The sequence below is a fragment of the Enhydra lutris genome, unplaced genomic scaffold, assembly GCF_002288905.1.
Source record: "Enhydra lutris kenyoni isolate GAN:26980312 unplaced genomic scaffold, ASM228890v2 scaffoldscaffold8, whole genome shotgun sequence".
NCBI lineage: Eukaryota > Metazoa > Chordata > Mammalia > Carnivora > Mustelidae > Enhydra > Enhydra lutris.
Genome location: NW_019154092.1, coordinates 28,617,240 through 28,641,682, shown reverse-complemented (window position 1 = coordinate 28,641,682; position 24,443 = coordinate 28,617,240). Strand labels below are relative to the sequence as shown.

Here is a 24,443-nt window from a genome sequence, read left to right as displayed (position 1 = left end):
CAGGGACCACCCTCAAGTCAATATTGGGATTTTTAATAAACCAAGGAATGGGATTTTAATTATTTAAAACCCAGCTCCTCTGGGCCAGATGCTGTTGGGATGGTCCTAGTCACACAATATTAAAGAGACCCATCACTAAGAGAACGAGACAAGCGTCCGAGACAAGCGTTGCAATTACGAATGAACCAGAGACTTGGTAGCACAGGGCATTGATTGCTGGTGCCCAGCCGGACCCTCCTCCCCTCTCCATCCACCCCCCCACCCCCACCCGAGGCAGGCTCCGGCGGCGGCCGGGACCTCGCGTCCCTACATCGTGGCCGGGGCTGCATTTTTCATGAGCCCAGGGTGAACAGGTGCGAAGTGCGCTGGGAGCATCCGGCCGACGGCCGGGAGCGGGGAACATGGAGAGCGAGCGCGACATGTACCGTCAGTTCCAGGACTGGTGCCTCAGGACTTACGGGGACTCAGGCAAGACCAAGACGGTGACCCGTAAAAAATACGAGCGGATCGTCCAGCTCCTCAACGGCTCCGAGTCGAGCTCCACGGACAACGCCAAATTTAAATTCTGGGTCAAATCGAAGGGCTTCCAGCTGGGCCAGCCGGACGAGGTCCGCGGGGGCGGCGGCTGCGCCAAGCAAGTGCTTTACGTGCCGGTCAAGACCACGGTGAGTGACTCGCCTTCCTCTGTTATTTGTCTGCGGGAGCAGCCGGCTGGGAGGGGAGAGAGAGGGGGGAGAAAGGGGGAGCCGTGAGCCACCGTTGGCTCATGTGCCCCCCCACCTTTCTCAGCCCCCTCCCCAAGTTGTCCCCACTCGCACTAGCCAGGCGCGTTTCCCCCGCGGTGGAGTCTTTGTGGTCCTTTATTTTAAAGCGGCAGCGCACCTCCAGAGCTCGCAGCCCTCCTCGCCTCCGGGCTCCTGAACCCGCTCCTGGAGCTTCCATCCCCGCGTCGGGCGGCCTCCCGCGTCCTCGGGTTGCCCATTGTCCCATGTCCTTCGCTGGGCGCCTGGCGCGTGTCCCGCTTTCGCCACCAAGCATAAAGGCCACGCTGGAACCCCAGACGCACGCTCTGATAATAGACGATTCTGATCGATCGTCTACAGTGTCTCCTAATTGGCACAAAGCCCGATTGTGGCGCTAGTCGGAGATGTGGGGTTCCCCACCCCCCCGCCCCGACACTATCAGGTTTTATTGTTAGACCGCCGCCTGGGAGACACCGGGCTATCCCATGGCCTTGATCACTCCCACAGATCTTGCCACGACTGTTTAGATTGTAGATAAGGTCCTGGAGATTCCTCCTCCCCGCCCCCCATCCCCTTCCTCACTTCCCCCTTACACAAATAAAGCCGCAGCTACATGATGAACAACAAAGAGACATGGGTTTGGACGCAATCAAATGGTGTATATATTTGTTCCTCGTTCTGGGATAGCTCTAAGTCTCATGGCCACAAAGCTCCAAGCCGAGGAGCAGCAAGGTACTGGGCACTGAGAACCTAGTGTATCTCAGCCTCTCAGGGCAGAAGCCTGTGAGGTTGGGAGGCGGTGGCAGCATCAATTTCCCTTTTTAAGAAGATGGGAACTGTGGGCTACAAGTAGGATTGCAGATCAGATCCATAAGACCTCTTTCTTCGTCATGCTACGGTGGGTACTCGCCTGGAGTAGGGGTGGGGGAGGGCGTTTGGCATCCTTTGCATTTTTGCTTGGCTTTGGGGTTTCTTGAGCATTTGCTCGTTTTCCTAACCTCCTCCCACGCCAACCCCTTACTGACAACTGTTTGCCCGTACAGTATTCCTGGAGGATGCTAGAAAAGGAGATATCTTGCAAGCTATTATTCTCTCTCCAACGGAGGTATATTAAATTGGAAATATGTGCATGAAAGGTTTTTCAGAGGACTATTTGGAGGACTCTTTCAGGTTTGGAAAATAGTTAATGGTTTCCCAGATTAATTAAGGATATCTCTTGAAGGAAGTATATATATATATGTATATGTATGTGTGTATATATATATATGTGCGTGTGTGTGTGTGTGTGTGTGTATATTTGGAATTTATTTGGAAAATGAGAAAAGGAAATAAAGATGAAATAGAAACACACATAAAAGTTCTGCATTTTTTTTAAGTACAATTGTTGGAATTTTCTAGGAGGTAGACCTATAAACACAGCCTTCTCTTTTAATGTGGCATTGCTAAAGACAATGGTGAGATTACTGTCTTGCTTTACTAAATAATGAGGACTAGATGCCTAGATGTGTTTGGATTAGAACTGAGGTTTATTTACATCTGGATGAGTCAGAAGTCTGTTGTGGGGAATGAAGGGCTTTGATTCATTTGTACGGGAAGTAACTTATCCTGATTTTTAAAAATGACTTGTTAGACAAAGTAGATTTAGAATTCAGAACATAAGGATGTATTTTCCTTTGGGCACCAGTGGGCTAACTGAATAAATAAAATAATTATTTAAGGTTTATTGGCCTAAGTAGTATTAGATAATATTTTATATGTTTTTCAAAGCAATTGCTAGGTGGGAAGTTTGTTTTTCATTCCTTTTATATGAAAATCACGTTTCCTCTGTTTATCTGTCAGATAGCTTCACTTGTGTATTGGTCCAGTTTATGCTTACATGGGTTTGGTTACCTCCACTATGTGTATAAACAGATGTGTCCCTTTAAAACATTAATTAAAAATTCTTAACATAAATTGTGTAACAGCCATAGAGACACCAAGAGAAATATGAATGCCTAGTAATTCAAACCAGACTTCACATGTTCAGATACTCATATTTTCATTGAAAAATTTATGCAGAGTTGTTAAAGAATTATCGCTAAGAGATCTAATGTAGAATAACAACTACAGTGTTAATAATAAAGTAACACGTTTCCCTTTTCAATTCAATAAAGGTTTCATATATTTAAGGGAGAAAATGTAATTCATCGGGTGATATTCTTAGACAGTGGTTTCCATGTAGTATTTAAGAGATTTGCTCTTCATTCAAGCCTGTTTGGAAATGTTGAAGAGGTTTTTAATTCATGAACTCCTCTATTTCTCTTTATGAAAATTTTATGCTGCTCCTTACATAGAATTATAGGCTCCGCCTTCCCTGAAGGACAGCCAATCATCATTTCAACAAGTTAAAAAATAAATAAAAGGTTCCCCTTTTATCATGTGTTTCTCCGCATCTCAAATTATTTCTTCCTTATAAGTAAGTTTTTCTTTGTAATAGTGGGAGTGCAATCGGCAGAAAGACAAAAAAAAAAAACCAAAAAACCCCACATTTTTAATTCCAAGGCATATGTTGGCTGAAATAAAGGACTGTGTTTGGTCTTTTCAGGTGGACTGAGAATCTGTTCTCGCTCTCTGAGGTTTGAGGGTTTGCGGCTGGCTCTGCTCTCAGGGAGAGAGATTTGTGCCTGGTGTTGCAGTAGCCTGCTGCTGCTGGTCATTAGACATCATTACTACCTTGAAAAGGGACAGAGAGAAGGGAAGAGGACAGGCTGAGGCTAATTAACTGTTGGTGTTTAATGAAAGAAAGGGAAACTGATAGCAGCTGGGAGGTCGTAGCAGAACCGAGTGGACACAGCACACAGACTTAACTGAAACAGGACTATCTTTCAGTTTGAAAGAAGCTTGTTTCTACCTCTTATTTTCCTAAAAGGATAGCTGTAGCTTTGCAAATGCTTTCCCCTAAAATCTAAATTGGTGATAAAATCAAGCAAGTGACCACTGACTGAAAACAAAAATGTAGAATACTGGAAAAGATAAACATGCCCTTTACTATTTGTCCTGGCCATGCCTAAAGCTGAGGGGACAGATCTGTCACTGTTTAAATTACTCTGTGGCTGAGGAGATACTGTTTGGTCACCAAGCAACAACATCCTGCAACTCAGCCATTTTAGGTCTAGAGTGGGATCGGCGTGTGTGCCTGCACGCACATGCACGCACGTGTATACACACGCACGTGCAGCTTGGCGAGCATCGAATCTAAGTTTTGTTCACATTGCCACCATTGTTTTTAGGTGTTCTCTCATTAGAGATGTCAAAACCTAAAAGGGTGAAGTAATGAATGACTTAAAGCAGTTCTGAAAAAGATACGAGGCATGTCTGACATGGATTATAACAAATGTTTCATCAGTGGTCATTTTAAATTAACATCACTATGGTGACCCTATTTTACATTTTTGGTTGAGTTTGTTTTTAGAAGCGTTTCATCCTGATTGGCATTTTGCTTTTGGCCACAATTAGTTGACCCGTCACACTTACAGTTCAAACCACCCAAACACATTAGATATACCACTTGATATTATGCAAGGTAAACTTGGGAAATAACCAGAAAAATCATTAAACCTTTGTAGTAGTATTAGATTATTGCATTATTGTGTATTTTTTAAAGGCCCACTGCACTGTAAAAAACATTAGGAAATTTGGCAAACTCACATTTGTATTTGTTTTTCAGTCTTAAGCAAACAAGGCAATGAATGTCCAATTACGTGAGTAATGCTTTTCTTGACCTGTATATGTAGGAACGGACATTTAGGTCCAATTTTTGCCTTTTGTGTATTTCTTATTTATATGTATTCCACCAGGGAATATAAAATGAATTTTCATCCAGAAAGGAAAATATATTATCTTTAGTTATGTCATTTAAAAATGATGATTTATTCAGTTCTGCAATCTGTAGCCTCAGATTTCATATTGTTCTTGCTGTGTATACTAATTGATTACTATATAGTGATTAGAATGAATATTCATGGACTGGTTTATAAGCAGTTACTGTTTTTTTAGTGCTCTGACTATGGTTTTGGTTACAAATTCTCTATGCTATATCAAGAGTGGAGAAAATAATGCCTCATGAAGAGTCTATATACATTTCTACCAGGCCGAACTTATGCTTGAGCCACATTCCATGTATATTGGGCCTTGATCTGAAATTTGCTGCAGAAATTCCAGAAAAACAAAACTGAGGAACATCCTAGCTACACATTAGGATACTTTATATCTCTGACACAGGCAAATCATGATAATAGTAATTAAGATGTAAGCACAGTTTTGCTTACCTCCTATACTTAGAAGACGGGCATTGCTGTAGATAATGAGTGCATTTTTTTCTCTTTGTTTAGGTATTTTGGAGGGCTCTGTAATATAGGTCTTTGAGGGGGTTAAATAGATCCCAAGTATGAGTCTCAGCAATGTGGCTTTTTAAGTGGACTTTAGTGGTTCCTAGAGAATTGTGCGGACTGCTCCTTATGGCAAAACCCTAGTACAATGGCAATTATGGCTATCAAGAATAGCAGGAATACCCTTATAAGAGGCCTTATAAGAGGCCGGTAAGGCGTGAGTATTTAGGGGCAAGGGGCTTGTAGAGATAACTCCCCTGAATTTATGGAAGAAATCAGACCCTGTTAATATATGAAGACTAGCCCACACATATTTCCCAAGATACCAGTTCTTGACTTTTCCATTGGTTCTTTCTTGTCTTGTTAATAAGCATAGTTGGGGGTAGGCAGGGCAAGATTCAGCACTCATTTATATTACCTCAATAAACCTCCTGAACCAGCTGAGTTCCTGCTTCTCAAGGTCTTATACTCTAGACTTTGGGCCTAGGACAGAGGAAAGAAGCAACGACAGAGGATGTAGCAGCAGAACTTCTGAGAGTTTCAATCCCATGTCAGGACTATAAAGATCTTTCATTAATAGCTGTTGTATTTGCTAAGACTTCTTATATCTAACTGCAAAGATCAAAGTGAATCTACTATGTTTTAGGTTACATTTGTTTTGATAATCCTGGTATAACAGGATAAAATAAACTTTGTGTATAGTGTGGATGGCAGGAAACGTGGCATAGTGGGCAGGGTATAGATTCTAGAGCAAAATTTAAATCCTGGATTGAACATTGATGATAACTTTAAGTAAGGGGAAATTTCTTTTTTTTTCTTTTCTTTTTTTTTTAAAAGATTTTATTTATTTATTTGTCAGAAAGAGAGAGAGAGAGAGCACAGGCAGACAGAGTGGCAGGCAGAGGCAGAGGGAGAAGCAGGCTCCCCACAGAACAAGGAGCCCGATGTGGGACTCGATCCCAGGATGCTGGGATCATGACCTGAGCCGAAGGCAGCTGCTTAACCAACTGAGCCACCCAGGCGTCCCAGTAAGGGGAAATTTCTTAAAGACACGGTTTCCTTTTTGTAAATGCCACGAGTAATACTTGCCTAACTAGTTTTGGATGAGAATAATAATTCATAAGCATATAGTGTATGTAATATCTGTCTGACATGTAGTAAATGCTGAAAAACAATAGAAGCTCTTCTAAGTATTATTAAGAAAGCAAGGACACCATGATGTAATTAATTAGGTATATGTTATAAATTAGGTGTATGTTATAAACTCAAGATCACGCTGCCACAAAGAATTAAAATGTATCTTTCTGAAAGTGTGTGTTATTCAGATACTTATTTTTTTAGAAAATAAAAATGATTTTATTTTGTAAAAGTGATACATTTTCACTATTTAAAAAAAATCTAAGAGAAAAGGAAAGAAATTTTAAGTTATATTAAATCCACCATCCAGATTTAACCATCATTAGTTAATTATGAGCATCATTATAGTTGTCTATCTAAACATACATACCAAAAGGAAATTAAGTATAGTGATTGATTGATATAATGATTGATGTGGACAGGCAGAAATAATTTTCCAAAACTGGGATGGTAATTATATGCTAATTTAAGAAGCATAAAACATAATATCAAAATCAAACAAAAGAAACAAAAAACATGCAGTTCAAAAAATTGCTAATAGACAAATACTTCTTCTTGGAGGTATTTATTCCTGAAGTTAATAGAAAAGATTAAGAAAAACATGAAGAGTTGGAATTTTATTCATTTTTTTTTCAACTACAGATTTCAATGTCATTCTTATCATTGACTTTCTCCAATGGTAGAAGAGGAATAAGCCTATTTCACTTCCTCTCACTGTTTTGTTACTCCATGCTTATGTCATATTTACTATAATTATATATTTTATTGTGTTATGTTCATTATATATGCTATAATTGTTTTTATTTTCAAGGTTTCATGATGGTATATAATTTGGTGCTCACGACGGTTTTTCTTTTGGCATGTTTAAATGCTTATCCATTCTTCTGGAGTTTTTCTGGTTTTGTTTTTTGTTTTTTGTTTCTCCCTGAATTCTTTGATTTGATTCATCCCTTGGCTACAATTCCTGGTCATTTTTTTTTTTTTTCCTAAAGAAAGCATTATGTGTTCCATTCTTTGAGGTTTGCATACAATTAAAAATATTTGTCCTCAGCTTTTATAACTAAAGAACAACTTAACTAGGTGTAATTTCTTTAATTCTCTCTTTCTACCAGAACATTGTTGATGATGTGTTTGCCCTGTAAAATTCCAAGGCAAACCTGTTTTTCCAAATTTCATGGATTGGTTGCTCCTTTATCCTTGAAATTAAATAATTTCACTGAGTTATGTTTTGAATTCCTCTTCTCACTGAGTAATTACATTTATGGCCATAGCTTCAGTTGTGTCTATGTTATGAAGACTTGATACATATCTTGTGAGGTTCACAACTGTATTTTACAATTTCTGTTGGATATTTCTACCAAGATATCTCAAAGCACCTCAAACTGAACATAATCCCAAATGACTATTTCTTCTCTCCATTTCTTCATCCAGGGTCTTCCCAGCTGACACCTTCTTTTCCCTTTGTATTGTCATTTTTAATAATTATACTGAAATATATCCTAGTATGAGACTGAATCTAGCCAAGCACTAAAACAGTGAGCCAAATGAAATATTTGGTTCTCAGAATAAAAGTTCACAGATCATTCATTATAACTTCAGGTGGCAAACAGAAATTAAAATGATTTGAAATTATGTAATAATTTGAAAGACTTGGAGAAAGTTATTAACATTATATATTGGAAGAGGAGTAGAAAAAAAAAGTAAATTCAATACAATTTTATAAGTAGAATTTCCATAAGCTAATACAGTAAGGTTTTATGAAAAAGGGACATTTACTGATTTACCTATTATTTTTATTGAGTGTAACATTTAACGTTACATTGTGAATTTAGAGGAGAACAGCAGAAAATGACAAATTGTACATTTTCTCCACTTAAAAAGATTACTGTATTTCTCTCCTTTGTTTAGAAATTGAAAGCACTAAAATAATAGCTTGGCCATGAATCATCCAATGGGCACTCTGAAAAATTTAGAGGCTCTTCTTTACAATAATAGGGAATATATGACTTCGTTTTCCTGTTCCTGTCTACATTTCATAAGAGTCATTCTGCCATTTATGTCCAGTATTTGGTGTACAGCAAATGCTACTTTACAAAAATAGTATTGAATTTGTAATTCCTATCCTTTAACGATTATCTTTTTAAAAAATTGAATTATAATTGACAGACAATATGATATTAGTTTCAATAAAATGATTTGATATTTATGTACATTGTAAAATGATTACACAATGTCTAGTTACCATCTGTCAACATACTAAGTTGTTACAATATTATTGACTGTATCTTCTATGCTATATGTTATATTTCCATGTAGTATTTATTTTATAATTGGAAAATTGTACCTCTTAATCCCCATGCCCTTTTTGTCCATCTCCCATCTCCCTCTCCTCTGCCTACCATCAGTTTGTTTTCTGTATTTGAGTCTATTTCTGTTTTGTTTCTTCACTTGTTTCTTGGGTTCCACACATAAATAAAGTCGTATGGTATTTCTTTTTCTGTCTGATGTATTTCACTTAGCATAATATCTTCTAGGTCCATCCATGTAGATGTAAAAGGCAAGATTTATTCTTTTCTATATATGAGTTTGTTATATTACATACATATGTGTAATATGAATCACATATATATTACACATATATATGACATATATTACACAAATATATGTCATATATATGTGTAATATATATATCACGTTTTCTTTACCTATTTATCAGTGGACGGTCAGGTTGCTTCCATACCTTGACCATTGTAAATAACGCTAATGCTGCAATGAACATAGTGGGGCATATATCTATTCAAATTAGCGTTTGGGTTTTGTTTTGTTTTGTTTTTGATAAAGTGGAATTGCTATATTCTATGGTATTTCTATTTTTAACTTTTTGAGACACCTCCATTCTCTTTTCCATAGTGGTTCCACCAATTGACATTTCTTCCAACAGCACATGAGGGTTCCCATTTCTCCGCATCCTTGCCAGTACTTATTATTTCTTATCTTGTTGATACTAGCCATTCCAACAGGTTGTTTGACTTATATTTCCCTGATGATTTTTTTTAAAGGATTTTATTTATTTGAGAGACAGAGAGAGAGAGACCGAGAACAAGTTGGGGGAAGGGCAGAGGGGGAGAGAGAGAGAGAAACAGATCCTTGCTAACAAGGGAGCCCGAATGCGGGGCTCAATCCCAGGACCCTGAGATCATGATCTTAGCCTAAGGCAGATGCTTAACCAACCACCCAGACACCCCTCCCTGATGATTTTTAATTGGATTTTTAAAAAATAATTTAGTTTTGTGAACTTTTTGTCTATTTTAGATGTCGACTCCTTATCAGATATGTCATTTGCAAATATTTTCTCTCATTCAGTAGATTGCTTTTCTGTTTTGTTGTTGGTTTCCTTTAGTGTTGAAGGGCTTTTTAGTTTGATATAGTCCCATTTGTTTATTTTTCCATTGTAAAAAATAAATGTCGAAGAGCTTACTGCCTTTGTTTTTCTCCTAGGAGTTTCTTCGTTTCAGGTCTTATATTTAAGTCTTTAATCCATTTTGAGTTTATTTCTGTGTATGGTGTAAGAAAGTGGTCCACTTCCATTCTTTTGCACGTGGCTGTCCAGTTTTTCCAACACCATTTGTTGAAGAGACTCTTTTTCCCATTGTATATTATTGTCTCCTTTGTTGTAGATTAACGGACCATATAAGCATGGTCTTATTTCTGGACTTTCTATCCTGTTCCAGTGATCTGTGTATCTTGTTTTTGGTACCAGTGTCATCTGTTTGGATGGCTGTGGTTACGCAGTAGAGCTTGAAGTCCGGGAGAGCGATAACTCCAGCTTGTTTTCTTTTTCTTAAGATCGCTTTAGTTCTTCAGTCTTTTCTTGGTTCTGTACAAATTTTAGGGTTATTTATTTGAGTTCTTTGAAAAAGGCCATTGATATTTTGATAAGGATTGTTTTGAATCTGTAGATTGCTTTGGGCAGTATGGACATCTTAATAATATTGTTTCAACCCATGAGCATGAAATATCCTTTCATTTGTCTGTGTCATCTTCAATTCATTTTACCAATATCTTGTAGTTTTCAGAATACAGATCTTTCACCTTCTTGGTTAAATTTATTTGTAGGTATTTTCTTCTTTTTGGTGTAGTTGTAAATGGGATTTTTTATCCTAATCTCTATCCGATAGTTTGTTATTAGTGTATAGAAACACAACAGATTTCTGTATATGGATTTTTTATCCTGCACATTTCTGAATTCATTTATTAGTCATAATTTTTGGGGTAGAAGCTTTAGGGTTTCTAGTATATAGTATCATGTCATCTGCAAATGTTGACAGTGTTACTTTTTTTTTTTTTTTTCTCATTTGGATAACTTTTATTTTTCTCACCTAATTGCTGTGGCTAGGATTTCCAGTACTATGTTGAATAAAAGTGGTGAGAGTGGACATTCTTTACTTGCTCCTGACCTGAGAGGAAAAGCTTTTAGTTTTTCACCATTGAGTATGTTATTAGTTGCATTTGTCAAATATGGGCTTTATTATGTTGAGATATATTCCCACCTTACCTACTTTGTTGAGAATTTTTATCATAAATGGATGTCGAATTTTGACAAATGCTTTTTCTGCATCTTTGAGATAATCGAATGATTTTTATCTTTCATTTTGTTCATATAGTGTGAAGCTGTTTGGTCCTGGATTTCTGTTCATTGGGAGTTTTGTGATTACTGATTCAATTTCATTACCAGTAAAGAGTCTGTTGAGATATTCTATTTCTATTTCTTCTGATTCATCTTGAAGGAGTGTATGTTTCTAGGAATTTATTAATTTCTTCTGGGTTTTCCAACTTTTTGTTGTATACTTATTCATAGTAGTCATTTATAATTCTTTGCATCTCTGTGGTATTTGTTGTAACTTTTCCCTTTTCATTTCTGATTTTATTTGGCCTCTCTTATTTTCTTGATGACTCTTACTGTAAGTTTATTAGTTTTGTTTATCTTATTTTTTAAAAATTTCCTTTCTCTATGGATGGCAACACAATCTGCCCAACTATCCAAGGCAAAAATCTTTATGACATTTTTTATTTTTCCCTTTTCTTCCCCTTTTATAGTCAGTACTCTAGGGAATACTGTTGATTCTATGAACTTAGTATGTCTTGAATCCATCATATTCTTACCATACCATACTAAGCAATATGACCATTTTGTGACAGTTTTGTAGTTTTCTCGAAAGCTTTGAAGGAGGGGATTTGATTTCCTCTGCTTGAATAATGCATGATGCACCCTTGGTGTGCTCAGTATTAATGCAATAAATGAAAAACTTCCCAGCCTGACACCACATGATGGGCCCTTCTTCTTTGTCAGCGTACAATAACTATAATATAATACATAATACTGTATTATATAATATATACCTAAAATACTTATAACTATAATATAATATAATACCATAGCTATATTGGGAACTTTTTTTTCACAAAATATAATTAATTAAATTCTTGTAAAAAGCACATAATACAAGGTTAACCATTTTAACCATTTAAAATTTATTAAAAAAATTTTTTTTATTAACATATAATGTATTATTAGCCCCAGGGGTACAGGTTTGTGAATCATCAGGTTTACACACTTCACAGCACTCACCATAGCACATACCTTCCCCAGTGTCCATAACCCAACCACCCTCTCCCTACTCCCCCCACCCCCAGCCCTCCATTTGTTTTATGAGATCAAGAGTCTCTTATGGTTTGTCTCCCTCCCGATCCCATCTTGTTTCATTTATTCCTTTCCTACCCCCCAAAGCCCCCCACTTTGCCTCTCAACTTCCTCATATCAGGGAGATCATATGACAATTGTCTTTCTCCTATTGACTTACTCCGCTAAGCATAATACCCTCTAGTTCCATCCAAGTCGTCACAATCTCTTAACCATTTTTTAAAAAGATTTTATTTATTTATTTGACAGAGAGAGATCACAAGTAGGCAGAAAGGCAGGCAGTGGGGATGGTGGGAAGTAGGCTTCCTGCTGAGCAGAGAGCCCAATACGGGGCTTGATCCGAGGACCCTGAGATCATGACCTGAGCTGAAGACAGAGGCTTAACCCACTGAGCCATTCAGGTGCCCCCTCTTAACCATTTTTAAATGTACAGTTTAATAGTATTAAGTATAGACATCTTGTTATACAATAGATGTCCAGAACCTTTTTATATTGCAAAACTGAAGCTCTGTATCCATTAAAAAACAAATTTCACCCTGTCTCCTTTTCTTCCAGTCCCTAGTAACCACCATTGTACTTTCTGTTTCTATGTATATGACTACGTTAGATACCTCATACAACTGGAGTCCTATAGTATTTGACTTCTTGTGATTGACTATTTCATTAGCATGATGTCTTCAAGATTCATCCACGGTGTAATAATGTATGGCAGAATTTCCTTTTTAAGCCTAAGTAATCTGCCATTATATGTATGTACCATATTTTGTTTATCTACTCATCTGTTGATGGATCTTTGGGTTCCTTCAGCCTCCTGGCTATTGTCAATAGTGCTGCTATGAACATGGGTGTGCAAATATTCCTCAAGATCCTCCTTCAATTCTTTGGAGATGTCCATCTATACCTATATCTATGTCTATATCTCCCCACAAGTAGGATTGCTGGATTCATTCTATTTTTAGTTTTTTTGAGGACCTGCCATGCTATTTTCCATAGCAGTTGCACCATTTTATAGTGCCACCAACTGTACACAAGATTAAGCACTCTTTAAGACTAAGAAACTAGAGACTTTGCTCCTCATCTGGACCTCTTCAATGAACATACTTCTTTCTAAGGCAATTGCAAGTATTGAATATAACATGATTAGTAACAATACTAATGCCTTACATTTATCAAGTTCTTCCTAGAGGTTAAAGATTGGGCTAATCATTTAAAGAAAGTACACCCTTTAATGTTTGCAACAGCCTTATGGTTATTAATGCTTTTTATTACACACTTGGGAAAACTGTGGTTTAAGTTAAGGTGACTTTCTGAAGTCACAGAGCTTCAAAGTGTTAGCGTTCAGAAGGAAATCATTTCAGTTGGATTCTAAAATTCTCGATTTGATCTCCAGACTTTTAAAATAACATACTCTGATTGTTAACAAAAGTGAACATGAAATTATATATGTAATATATATAGTAAGTTAATAGATACACTACTGTATTAATAATTAAGACATTTAAAAATACTCAAAAATATAAACATACAGAACTGAGATTAAAATACATATAAATTCTAATATTTTCTTCTTCACCTCAGTAGATCATCTCCTACATTCTCTGGGATATGCATATACCAGTTGGAGATAATTACTCTAATCCATAGTACAATTTTGCCTCACATTGTGTTTAGCTTACACTTCAGCTAAAATAGCACGTTTTTTTATTAAGGAGGGTATACTTTTTACTCAACCAACACAACATTAAAATAATATCTTAGCTTTACAAATCCTTGACATCCATAAAACAATTATATAGGTTTGATGTTGGTATGATGGTAGAGGTTGTTTCATTAAAGGCATGTTCAGGGAGTGGTACACAGTCAAGGAAAGCTAAAGTATAGGGTATGGTGAAAGGTGAAGTTGGAAAAGTAGGCTGGGCCGGAAGTATGGGAAGCCTCCATCGCCATGTTAAAATGTTCGGACTTCATTCCATAGGAAAGGACAGCTACCAAAAGTGTTTGAGCAGGGATGTCATAGTTTAGGGTTTACAGGTGGAGACTTGATGTCTCATAGTGGTTTATGTTGCAGAATATAAATCAAATGAGTAAAATAGAAGCTAAATAGTTCCTTTGACTCAATATATTGTTTGAAATTTTATAATTACAGATATTACCCAAGAATTAGATTCAAATTTTCAGGCAATCAGTAAAATTCAGCAGCTTGATGTTTTAATTGAATTATGTATAAATGAATCATACTGTACAAATCTCAAACTTCAAGTCCAGTAAAATGTTAAAAATAGAATTTATGAAACTTAATAAATGTAAAGTCTCTTAAAAGGAATATGAATTAAGTCCCCTTATAGTAAACAGGTTTTTTATTTGGTGTTTTTGGAGTTGAGGAGAAACAATTGTTGATCTTTTAGTTGTTGCTATATCCACAATGACAAAGACTTCCCAGAGAAATCTTTCTAAAAACCCAAGTGGAGAATTCTATATAGAACACTGATTCAGGGGACACCTGGTTGGGTCAGTGGATGGAGTGTGTGTTCAAGCCCGATGTTGGATGAAGAAGTTACTTAAAAATCTTAAAAAAAAAAAAAAAAAAAAAGAATAATTATTCAGGTACATGTCTTTTCAAAGTCATGTTAGAGTTTCAAATATTTATTGAAACATGAAGTTTATGTTTTAAAGCAGTATTTTACATCTTGCTCGTACTTCTTTGTTTTATACCCACACATCTCTCTCTACAGTGAGAGTCTTCCCTGTAATCCCTCAATTTTTGTGCACTGTGATAGGCAGGATTCTAAGATGACTTCCAAATGTCCTTCATACTTGTTTACCCCCTCCCCCCGTTTTTGAGTGGGATAGAACCTGTGAATATGATGAGTTATCACTCCCATGATTTTGTTGTGTTATATGGTACTGTTGACTTTAAGAAAGAGAGCTCTTTCGGCCCTCTTTAATCACATTAGCCTGTTAAAAGCAGAGAGTTTTTTCACTGGCTCATAGCAGAAGACATGAAGAATTTCAAAGCCTTAGATGGAGGATGCCCTGAGGGTAAGAACTGACAGCAACTTTGTAGAAGCTGAGAGCATGCTTTGCCAATAGCTAGGAAAACAACAGGGATATAAATCCTATAACCATAAGGGAATGAATTCTGCCAACAACCAAAGAAAGCTTGGAAGTGGATCTTTCCCTATTGAGCTTCCAAATGAGAATGTAGCTGGCTGACCCTTGTTTCAGTTTTATGAGGACTTGAGTGGAGAAGCCAGTTAAAATGTGTTGAGCTTCTGACCCACAGGAATTGTGAGATAGTAAGTTTGAAGGTTGTAAGCCACCCAATGCGCAGTTACACGGCCAAAGAAAACTCATACATAGCTCTTTGGTACAAGTTTTCTCAAAAGCATATGCACAATCAAAATAAGTCAATTTTTAATTTTTTTATTTTTTAAAAATTTATTTATTTGACACAGAGAGAGATCACAAGTAGGCAGAGAGGCAGGCGTGGGCGGGGGGGGGGCGGGGGGGGGAATTGGGGTGGGAAGCAGGCTCCCTGCCAAGCAGAGAGCCCGATGTGGGGCTCAGTCCCAGGACCCTGAGACCATGACCTGAGCTGAAGGCAGAGGCTTAACCCACTGAGCCACCCAGGCGCCCTGTCAATTTTTTAAAAAGCATATTTGACTATGGTTTAAGATACAGGGAGACATAATGTAAATATTTTTTTCCACTAATGCCTAATGTGCTGACTTTTTAAAAGTTTTTGATGGAATGGTCCATAACTTAGTAATTTAGTAAAATACAAAATTTCTAATGGATCATCTGAATATATATATATATATATATATATATATATATATATATATATATTTGTTTTTTCTCTTAATGTCTTTATTTTTAAGTGATTTTTATTTCATTATCTTTCTTCTATTTCCTAAATAGAATACAAGGTAGCTTACTGTTTTAGGCTTTTTGTGGGAAGATGAAGGCAGAAGAATATACATATCAAGAGAGTATTATAATTTACATAATTGTATTAAGGTATGTAGAAGTGTTTTTGAAAACAATATACAGAAGATACAACAAAATACAACATCATCATTTATTAGAAATAATCATTCTATAATTTTATTTTTGAATAATTATTTTAATATAATACTCATTTTAAAGAAGACCTGCCTAAACTTTAGGGGCTAGGATATAGAAAATAACATTTATAAGTAGATCTTTTTCTGTTAAAATCTTAGCAGGTGCTGGGAATCATTTTCCCCTTTCTATGTTGAGATGGGAAAAATCTTTGTTTTGATTTTCTTCCTGTCTATCTATCTGGTGAATTTATTCAATGGGCTCTTATGTTCCACTTTTCCTAATTTTAATCAAGTACTCATTTGTGGTACTTTTTCTCACAGTTACAGATTTTCCCACTGTTTGGAGCTGTTAGAAAACTGGGAGGTTGAGAAAGAGATTCAGAAGATAAGTTCAGTAACTTGGAAACTTAATTTTGGTAATAAAAAGGAATAACCTGTCTTATAGGCAGAGAGCTGGTCTTTTTGTTATAAGTGACTTTCTTCCTTTTTAAAGGTTATAATGTGTTTTCAGGGAATGTTACTTGAATATTTATGTGTCATCATTATGTAGAAAGGGAGCAGTCATTGAAAGAAGATTGGCAAATATATTTGAAGTTTTCTTCTCTGTGGGCTGCCAAGGTAGGGGGCAGTTCAGGGAAGGATGCTTGTATTTGGAACTAACTTCACTTGCCAGATGGCTAGAAAGCCCTAGGGGTTTAATCTAGAGACCTGGGGCAAAGCTAGGTGGCATATATGAGGATCCAATGTTTAGCTTGGCCATATTAGTATCCTGCTCTAACCAATTGACCTAATTAGATGAGATTTTCAAATCTAATATCGTAGGTTTGTTTGAATTTTAGATGTGGGTCATTGTTCTCTTAGTAGTCTCTGTTTACATGCTCTTTGGTGTTTACCTGAGGTCAAGAAGGAGTTTGCTATATTTGTTTTAATTACTCTTTCTCCATAAAAGCTACCATTATAAAATAATTCATTTGATGATTTGTTTGGTCTCACTAATTTGGAATATGTTAATTTAAAATTAGCATTAATTTGAACAGAAGTAGGATGACATTTACCTTGAACTACCTATTAAAGGAGGATTTATCTATAAATTCATAATTAATAAGATAGCAGAGGGGGTATGATTATCTACTATAATGAGTAAAAACTTTTTCTTAAACCATCTCTGTCCTCATATAAACTATTCATAGGTCCATGCCATTATAAATGGATCTCTACTTAATAAAGAAGGTATTATGAATAAGTACCCGTTAGCTAATTTGCATTACTCTGTTGTTGATATATACAGTATAATAGTAATATGTCCCCTAGAATTTTCAAATAAGAGAAATAAGATCACTCTCTAGAATTTAAACTTTAAAATCAACACAGTTAATTAATACGTGAAATTCAAAGTCACTTTAAAGTGACAGAATGTCTACTATAAGAGTCGATGGAATTTTGCTTTGAAAACATAGTAAAACCTCTTCCCCCCCCTTTTTTTTATTAATTTTTTATTTTTTATAAACATATAATATATTTTTATCCCCAGGGGTACAGGACTGTGAATCGCCGGGTTTACACACTTCACAGCACTCACCATAGCACACAGTAAAACCTCTCTTAATAGAGCCTCACTAACAGTGAATTAACCTAAAAACTCTCTCTTCCTTCTAACACATACTGACTTCCATGATATGAACAAACTTGTTTATGTAGCTTATCTTGTAGTTACTTGTACTTTGTGCCCATAAAATTGAGTTGTATGCATATTATTGGTTATGTTTTTCTCACATTCTTTTTTTGCTGGTTTCATTTGTTTCAATTATGCTATTTGAATATTTTGTAAACTGGTAGAGTACAATAACCTAAGTTTGGTGCTGTATAAAGTCTCAAAATATATGTGAACTGCTAAAAACAAGTGGAAAAATAAAAAAATAAGAAAATTTAGGTTTCCATACTGCCTAAATTATAAGTAATGACTAACTTCTCATTCTACTTTAACTGAAATCATATTAATTTTTGAGGGCTTATACACTTGGAATGTCAATTAGTAGTCCCATTCTTAAAGAAAAGATCATTGTTCTATCACTAAAGCTTAGCAAATACGTATGAATGAGCACGTATTAAATGAAAAAAATGATATTTAGGTGTGTATATATCATCTTCTATGTCTTTCAAATTTAACATTTTTTGTATACTGAACTTCACAATGGCTAAAGAGCTCTATGTATTATAGAAAGAAAGTTATAAGCTATGTTTGTTTAACCATAGAAATATGATTTAAAGATACACATCTTGGTGGTGCTAATAATATCCTGTAAAGACAGAAGAACTCTGTTTCCTGAAGACATATCCTTATCATGTACAAAAATGTTTCCATCCAGATGAGCCTACTGCTATAACTTAATCACTTGGTATTATATCCTCATTCAGTCCAAGTTTAACAAGCCATTTTTTAATAATTTGGGTTTCCATTGGCTTGACTAAAGAGAGAGAACACACTGGTCAGCTGTTGCCAATGTCAGGAATATTGAAGTTATGTTTCTCAGTATAAGTTATGTAGTTTTAGGTTTTATGCTAAAATCTCTTGTGAGTTTGGCTTGAATTCAGAGTCTCTATGTCTAATCAGTTTATATACACCAATGAGATCTCCAAAAAAAATAATAGAGAGCTTGAGGATGGGAGGGGATAACAGATGCTAGAAAGTCAACAAAATGTTATCCACCATAGTCTGACTTGCTTAGAGCTATTCCTTTTAAGCAGTCATTCCTCTTTGTTCCCAGGTTGCTTGACTTTCTGGTGGTTCTCTTCTGAACTGATTATTTTTCTAAAATTCATTTTAGGAATTATTTTTCTAAAATTTATTAATTTTCTAAAATTTTTTAGAGTTATAACATCAGTCTAATATAACTTGAATCATGGTTTTTCATTTAAAATTACTATCATTAACATTTTCCCAATGTTACTAGTCTTGCTGATTATTTTTATGGCTCCACAAATACATGCTCTAACATCTCTACCATGATTTTCTTTACCATTTCCATATGATATGTCATCTTATTTTATTTTTCTGTTTAAAGCTTCCCTTCCCACTGGATTATGATAATTACTTTTTTATTTTAAAAATATATTTATGTGTGTGTAGGTGTTTGTGTATTAGAATTTATTTTTTGGACCTCACTGAAGGACTTTACATGAATTTTCTTAGATTCTGAGAGCTTTTTGAATCTTATTTCTGTGATCTAGCTCAGACATCTCTTATTTTAATGGGCTCACTAGTTACCTGGGGAGTTTGTTAAAACAAATCAGGGATCTAGGTCAGGGCAGGACTTATGATTTTTTGTTTCTAAAAAGCTACCATATGGGTTTCCAGTGCTGGCCAAAATAATACAAACATTATCATGGACTGTCCCTGCCACAGATTACACTAAAAACTCTGGAGACAATATGAAGCACAACTACTTGAGAATTCTGAGAAACAAACAGTAAAGCAGATGCAAGTCAACAACAAGCACAGTAGTATAAGCGGTGGGTGTGCTGGTTATTAGCTTTTTCCTGCTGTTTTGGCTCCTGGATTTAAGTGAAGGTTAGTCTCAGTCATGGAACTGCATGATGAGAGCAGACAAATACAAATACAAATTCTGAGGGTAACTTCTGTCCAGAGGATCAGGAAAAAAGGGCCCCTGACAACTGGAGAATATAGGCGAATCCTTTTTTTTCCCCTTCTCCTGGACAAATTTTAATAGGAAAAAATCAACAGATGCCAACTCTGAGTTGAGCTAGATGTTGGAATTAAATGCAAAGAACTTTAAAGCAGCTATTACAACTTTGCTCTGTACAGGAAATGCAAACACTCTTGAATAGAAAAATAGACATTCTCAGCAGAGGAAGAAAAGCTACAAAAAAAAAAAAAAAAACCAAAATGCCAATCTTTGAACTGAAGAAAACTACAATAAGTGATAAAAATTCACTGGGTGGAGTCAGAATGGCTAAAATTAACAAGTCAGGAAATGACAGATGCTGGTGAGGATGCGGAGAAAGGGGAACCATCCTACACTGTTGGTGGGAATGCAAGCTGGTGCAACCACTCTGGAAAACAGCATGGAGGTTCCTCAAAATGTTGAAAATAGAACTACCCTATGACCCAGCAATCGCACTACTGGGTATTTACCCTAAAGATACAAACGTAGTGATCCGAAGGGGCACGTGCACCTAAATGTTTATAGCAGCAATGTCTACAATAGCCAAACTACGGAAAGAACCTAGATGTCCATCAACAGATGAATGGATAAAGAAGATGTGGTATATATACACAGTGGAATACTATGCAGCCATCAAAAGAAATGAAATCTTGCCATTTGCGACGACGTGGATGGAACTAGAGGGTATCATGCTTAGCGAAATAAGTCAATCGGAGAAAGACAACTATCATATGATCTCCCTGATATGAGGAAGTGGAGATGCAACATGGGGGGTTAAGGGAGTAGGAGAAGAATAAATGAAACAAGATAGGATTGGGAGGGAGACAAACCATAAGTGACTCTTAAGCTCACAAAAAACTGAGGGTTGCTGGGGAAAGGGGGGTTGGGAGAAGGGGGGTGGGGTTATGGACATTGGGGAGGGTATGTTCTATGGTGAGTGCTGTGAAGTGTGTAAACCTGGCGATTCACAGACCTGTACTCCTGGGGATAAAAATATATGTTTATAAAAAATAAAAAATAATTTAAATTCACTGGGTGGACTCAAGAGTAGAATGAGGAGGACACATGAGGGAGTCAGTGAATTTAAAGATAGACAAATAGAAATTATCCTGTCTGAAAAACAAAGTAGAAAAAGTTTGAAAAAATAAACACAGCCCTTGAGGGATCTCTGGAACAATGGAAAAAAAAAAAAAGCTAACATTTGTGCTAATGAAATCATAGAAGAAGAAAAGAAGGAAATTGGTGTAGGGAAAAAAGTTGGAAAATTATGGCTGAAATTTTTCCAGGTTTGGTGACAGACCAATTCAAGATGCTTTAGTGAAACCCAAACAAGGTAAGCTCAAAAAAATTATCATAGAACACGTAATAATGCCACCGCTGAGAGTAGACAGTCTTGAAGGCAAGAACAACACATTATATGTAGGTAAACTAATTTGAATGATTGCAGACTTCTCATCAGAAACCATGAAGGGTTTGAGACAACAATATAAATTTTTAAGTGTTGAGAGAAAAAGATTGTATATCCAGTGAAAATATCCTTCAGGAAAGGTGAAGAGAAGACATTCTCAGATGAAGAAAACTATGAATTATTTTACAGTAGACTTACTCTAAAATAAATGCTAGCAGATATTCTTGAGGATGAAGAGTGATACTAGAAGGAAATTTAAAGTTTCAGGAATAAGGGAAGAATCCCAGGCATAGTAAACACACTATTTTTCATTATATAAACTCTTTAAAATATGTATGACTATTTAAAGCAAAAATTATAGCACTGTCTGGTGGGGTTTTAAGTCTATGTAGATACAATGCATATAACTATATATAACATACAAAAGATGCTCTCTGACCACAAAGGATTTTTAAAGTACAAATCACTATGACAACTTCATGTGGTAATTCCTCAAGTATTTGAAGATTAAACAACATACCTTCAAATCACCTATGAGTGAAGAAGAAATTCCAAAGGAAATTAGACAATATTTTGAACTGAAGGAAAATGATAATGTAACATCAAAATTTGTGGGATGGCCCTAAAGGCTTTGGGAAGATTTATGATGGCAAATACTTATATTATAAAAGATGAAATGTCTCAAATCAATAATCTCAGCTCACACCTGCAGAACTAGAAAAAGAAGAGCAAATGAAACCCGGTGAAGGAGAGACTTAATTTTAGTTAATTCCTGATGATCTCAGTAATTCTAAAGTATCCCTTCACCAGAGGTTCTAAGGATTAAGGATAATTCATATAGTGTCACAACCTCAGAGAGCAGAGGTAACTCAGCTGGGTCTTGGTCATCAGCTGACAGCAGTGGCCTCTACTAAGATGTACATTTTCTTGTACAATTTGCTCCTACCATTTCTATGGCTAAGTGATACACCTAGCTTCTGAATACATGGGATATGCAAGTATGGGACCCTCCTAACATATTTGGGTCTCTTTCTTGATGTCATGGAATTCATCCCAAGCATTCCCACTAATATATGTTCAAGGCTACTTCTCAGGAGCTCATGAATATATAGATTATATTTTGTTCCTTCCATGTCTTTCTCCACCCACTGAGAGAATTTTTATCTCATTAGGAGTGTGAAAACTGTTTATTACTTCATCGGGATTCATTCAGATCATTTTGGTGTGGTATAGACTTTATATGATAAGCTCTGCAGGTTTTAGGTTCATGAAGCTCAAAAGCTCAAGCTTGTACAACTCCAGGTAAATCTCTGAAACTTAAAATCCAGGGCTTAAATGTTTGTAAACAATATGTGCTATCATAACAGCCTTTCCCTAGGGCAGTGATGATGGAATTCCCTGACAACCTGGTTTGGGAATAAGGCCAGAATATACATAGAAATACAAATGAAAGAAATCTGTTAACACTTCAAAAATTCTCCCAACATATGTGAAATGAGGTGAACAAGTGGTATTTATTTTACCTGGGGATTGGAATGATTAAATGAGTCAATACATATGATTCATGTGTCAACTAAGAATTAGTTGGACGACTAAGAATTTAAATATAAATTTCTCCTTTTTTTTAGTCATTGTTGTTTCTTCCTTTTCCTCAATAAATATAACTGGTATAAATGTGTGAATTCTGAAGTATCCTCTATGTGTACAGAGGATGTGAAGCTATTTTAGAGTTTATTCAATTATTTATAAAACAATTCAGAAATATAATATGCTTGGAGAGAGACTCAGGCCCACAGTACTAGAGTAGAACACAACTGGCCAAGGGAAAGGTAGGGACTTAATTTTCCTTCACCCATTGTTTTCTTACCCTTATCCAGCATAAGTTTCAACCAAAGCCCATTTTAAAAGTCTCTTCATATAAATCAAATGATTACTTTGAAATACAGTATATTTAAAATTATAAAACTTAAGAATTTTGAAATAAGGAAAGATTTAAGACAAGTATTATAGAAAGCTTTATTATAAAGATTGTCTTAGGGGCCAGTGGATTAAAAAAATTGCTTGCAAACTAATTACTGGCTGAGACTATTTGTGATGAAAGGTCTAGAACTCACTAACAAAATGTATAGATTCTTCTCTTATTGAAGAGACTATCTAGAACAATTAGATGATGGGAGGAATATCATGTGTGCAATCATGGATCAGTAGGGTGGTGTTGCTGTGTATTTTGTATGCACATATTCAGGTTTTGTTGAGAACTGTTTTAAAGGCAAATAGCACTTTTAATGAACAGAACTGTACAGGAGACTCAGATGAGTACATATAGCATGCCTGTGTAGGTGTGTGTATGTATGAGAGAGAGAGAGACAGAGGATAGACTGCTCCAACTCTCTAATCACCGTTTGTTGAGTTGAAATTTTTATTGAGATAATTGTGGATTCACATGCAGTTTATGAAATATCACAGAGTGAGCCTTTGTACCCACCACTTCCTGCCAATGATTTAACATTTTGCAGAATTATAGTATAATATCACAGCCAAGGTGATCATATTGATACAATCCTCATTAGATTTCTCCAATTTTATCTTGTATTTATTTGTATGTGTGTATTAAGTTCTACACAATTTAATTATGTGTGTGGGTTTGTGTATCCAGTACCATACTCAAGATACTGGAACATTTTAACAACAGGAGAATCCCTCAAACTACCCTTTTATAACTACACCCACCTCTCTCTAATCCTGATCCCTGTGACCCCAACTTAACTCTTTTCGTTCACTGATCTAAGTTACATTTCTAAAACTTGTAATTTCACGGTGAAATTATATAGTATAGAATGTTTTGGGACTGGCTTTTTTTCCTTGAATGAAATTCCCTGGAGACTTATTCAAGTGTATGTATCAATAGTTTGTATTTTTTGTTGCTAAGTAGTACTCTGTGGCATAGATGTTCTAATATTTGTTTAATCCTTAATCTCTTGAAGGATGTTTGGTCATATTTCACTTTGGAGCTGTTACACATAAGCTGCCATAAATATTTGTGTACAGGTTTTTGTGTGGACCTAGATTTTCATTTTTCTGGGATAAATATCCAAGTGTGCAACTGATATGTTACAGAGTAATTGCATGTTTGGTTTGTTAAACTGTCAAACTATGTTCCAGGATGTCTGTATCATTTTACTTTCCTACCAGCTGTATATGTATGACTTTTCTATCCTATCCAACTTCTAGTGTTATGGTAATAATAACTTATGTCATTACAAATAAAGAAAGTCGTACTTTCTCTTTGAGCAATTCTTTGGTGTTTGAAAGTAACTGTCACTGATACAACTGTAGA

At 35.9% G+C, this 24,443-nt stretch overlaps 1 protein-coding gene across 3 annotated transcripts in view; it reads left to right on the top strand.

Annotated features, from left to right (window-relative positions):
- The first annotated feature begins 401 nt into the window (after positions 1-401).
- The window catches only part of LOC111142597 (nucleolar protein 4), a 397,248-nt gene continuing 373,206 nt past the window's right edge, over positions 402-24,443 (top strand). For all 3 annotated transcript variants that reach the window (XM_022495896.1, XM_022495895.1, XM_022495894.1), the window contains exon 1: positions 402-665. In XM_022495896.1, coding sequence (XP_022351604.1) covers positions 402-665 — 264 coding nt within the window. The remainder of the gene's footprint in view (positions 666-24,443) is intronic.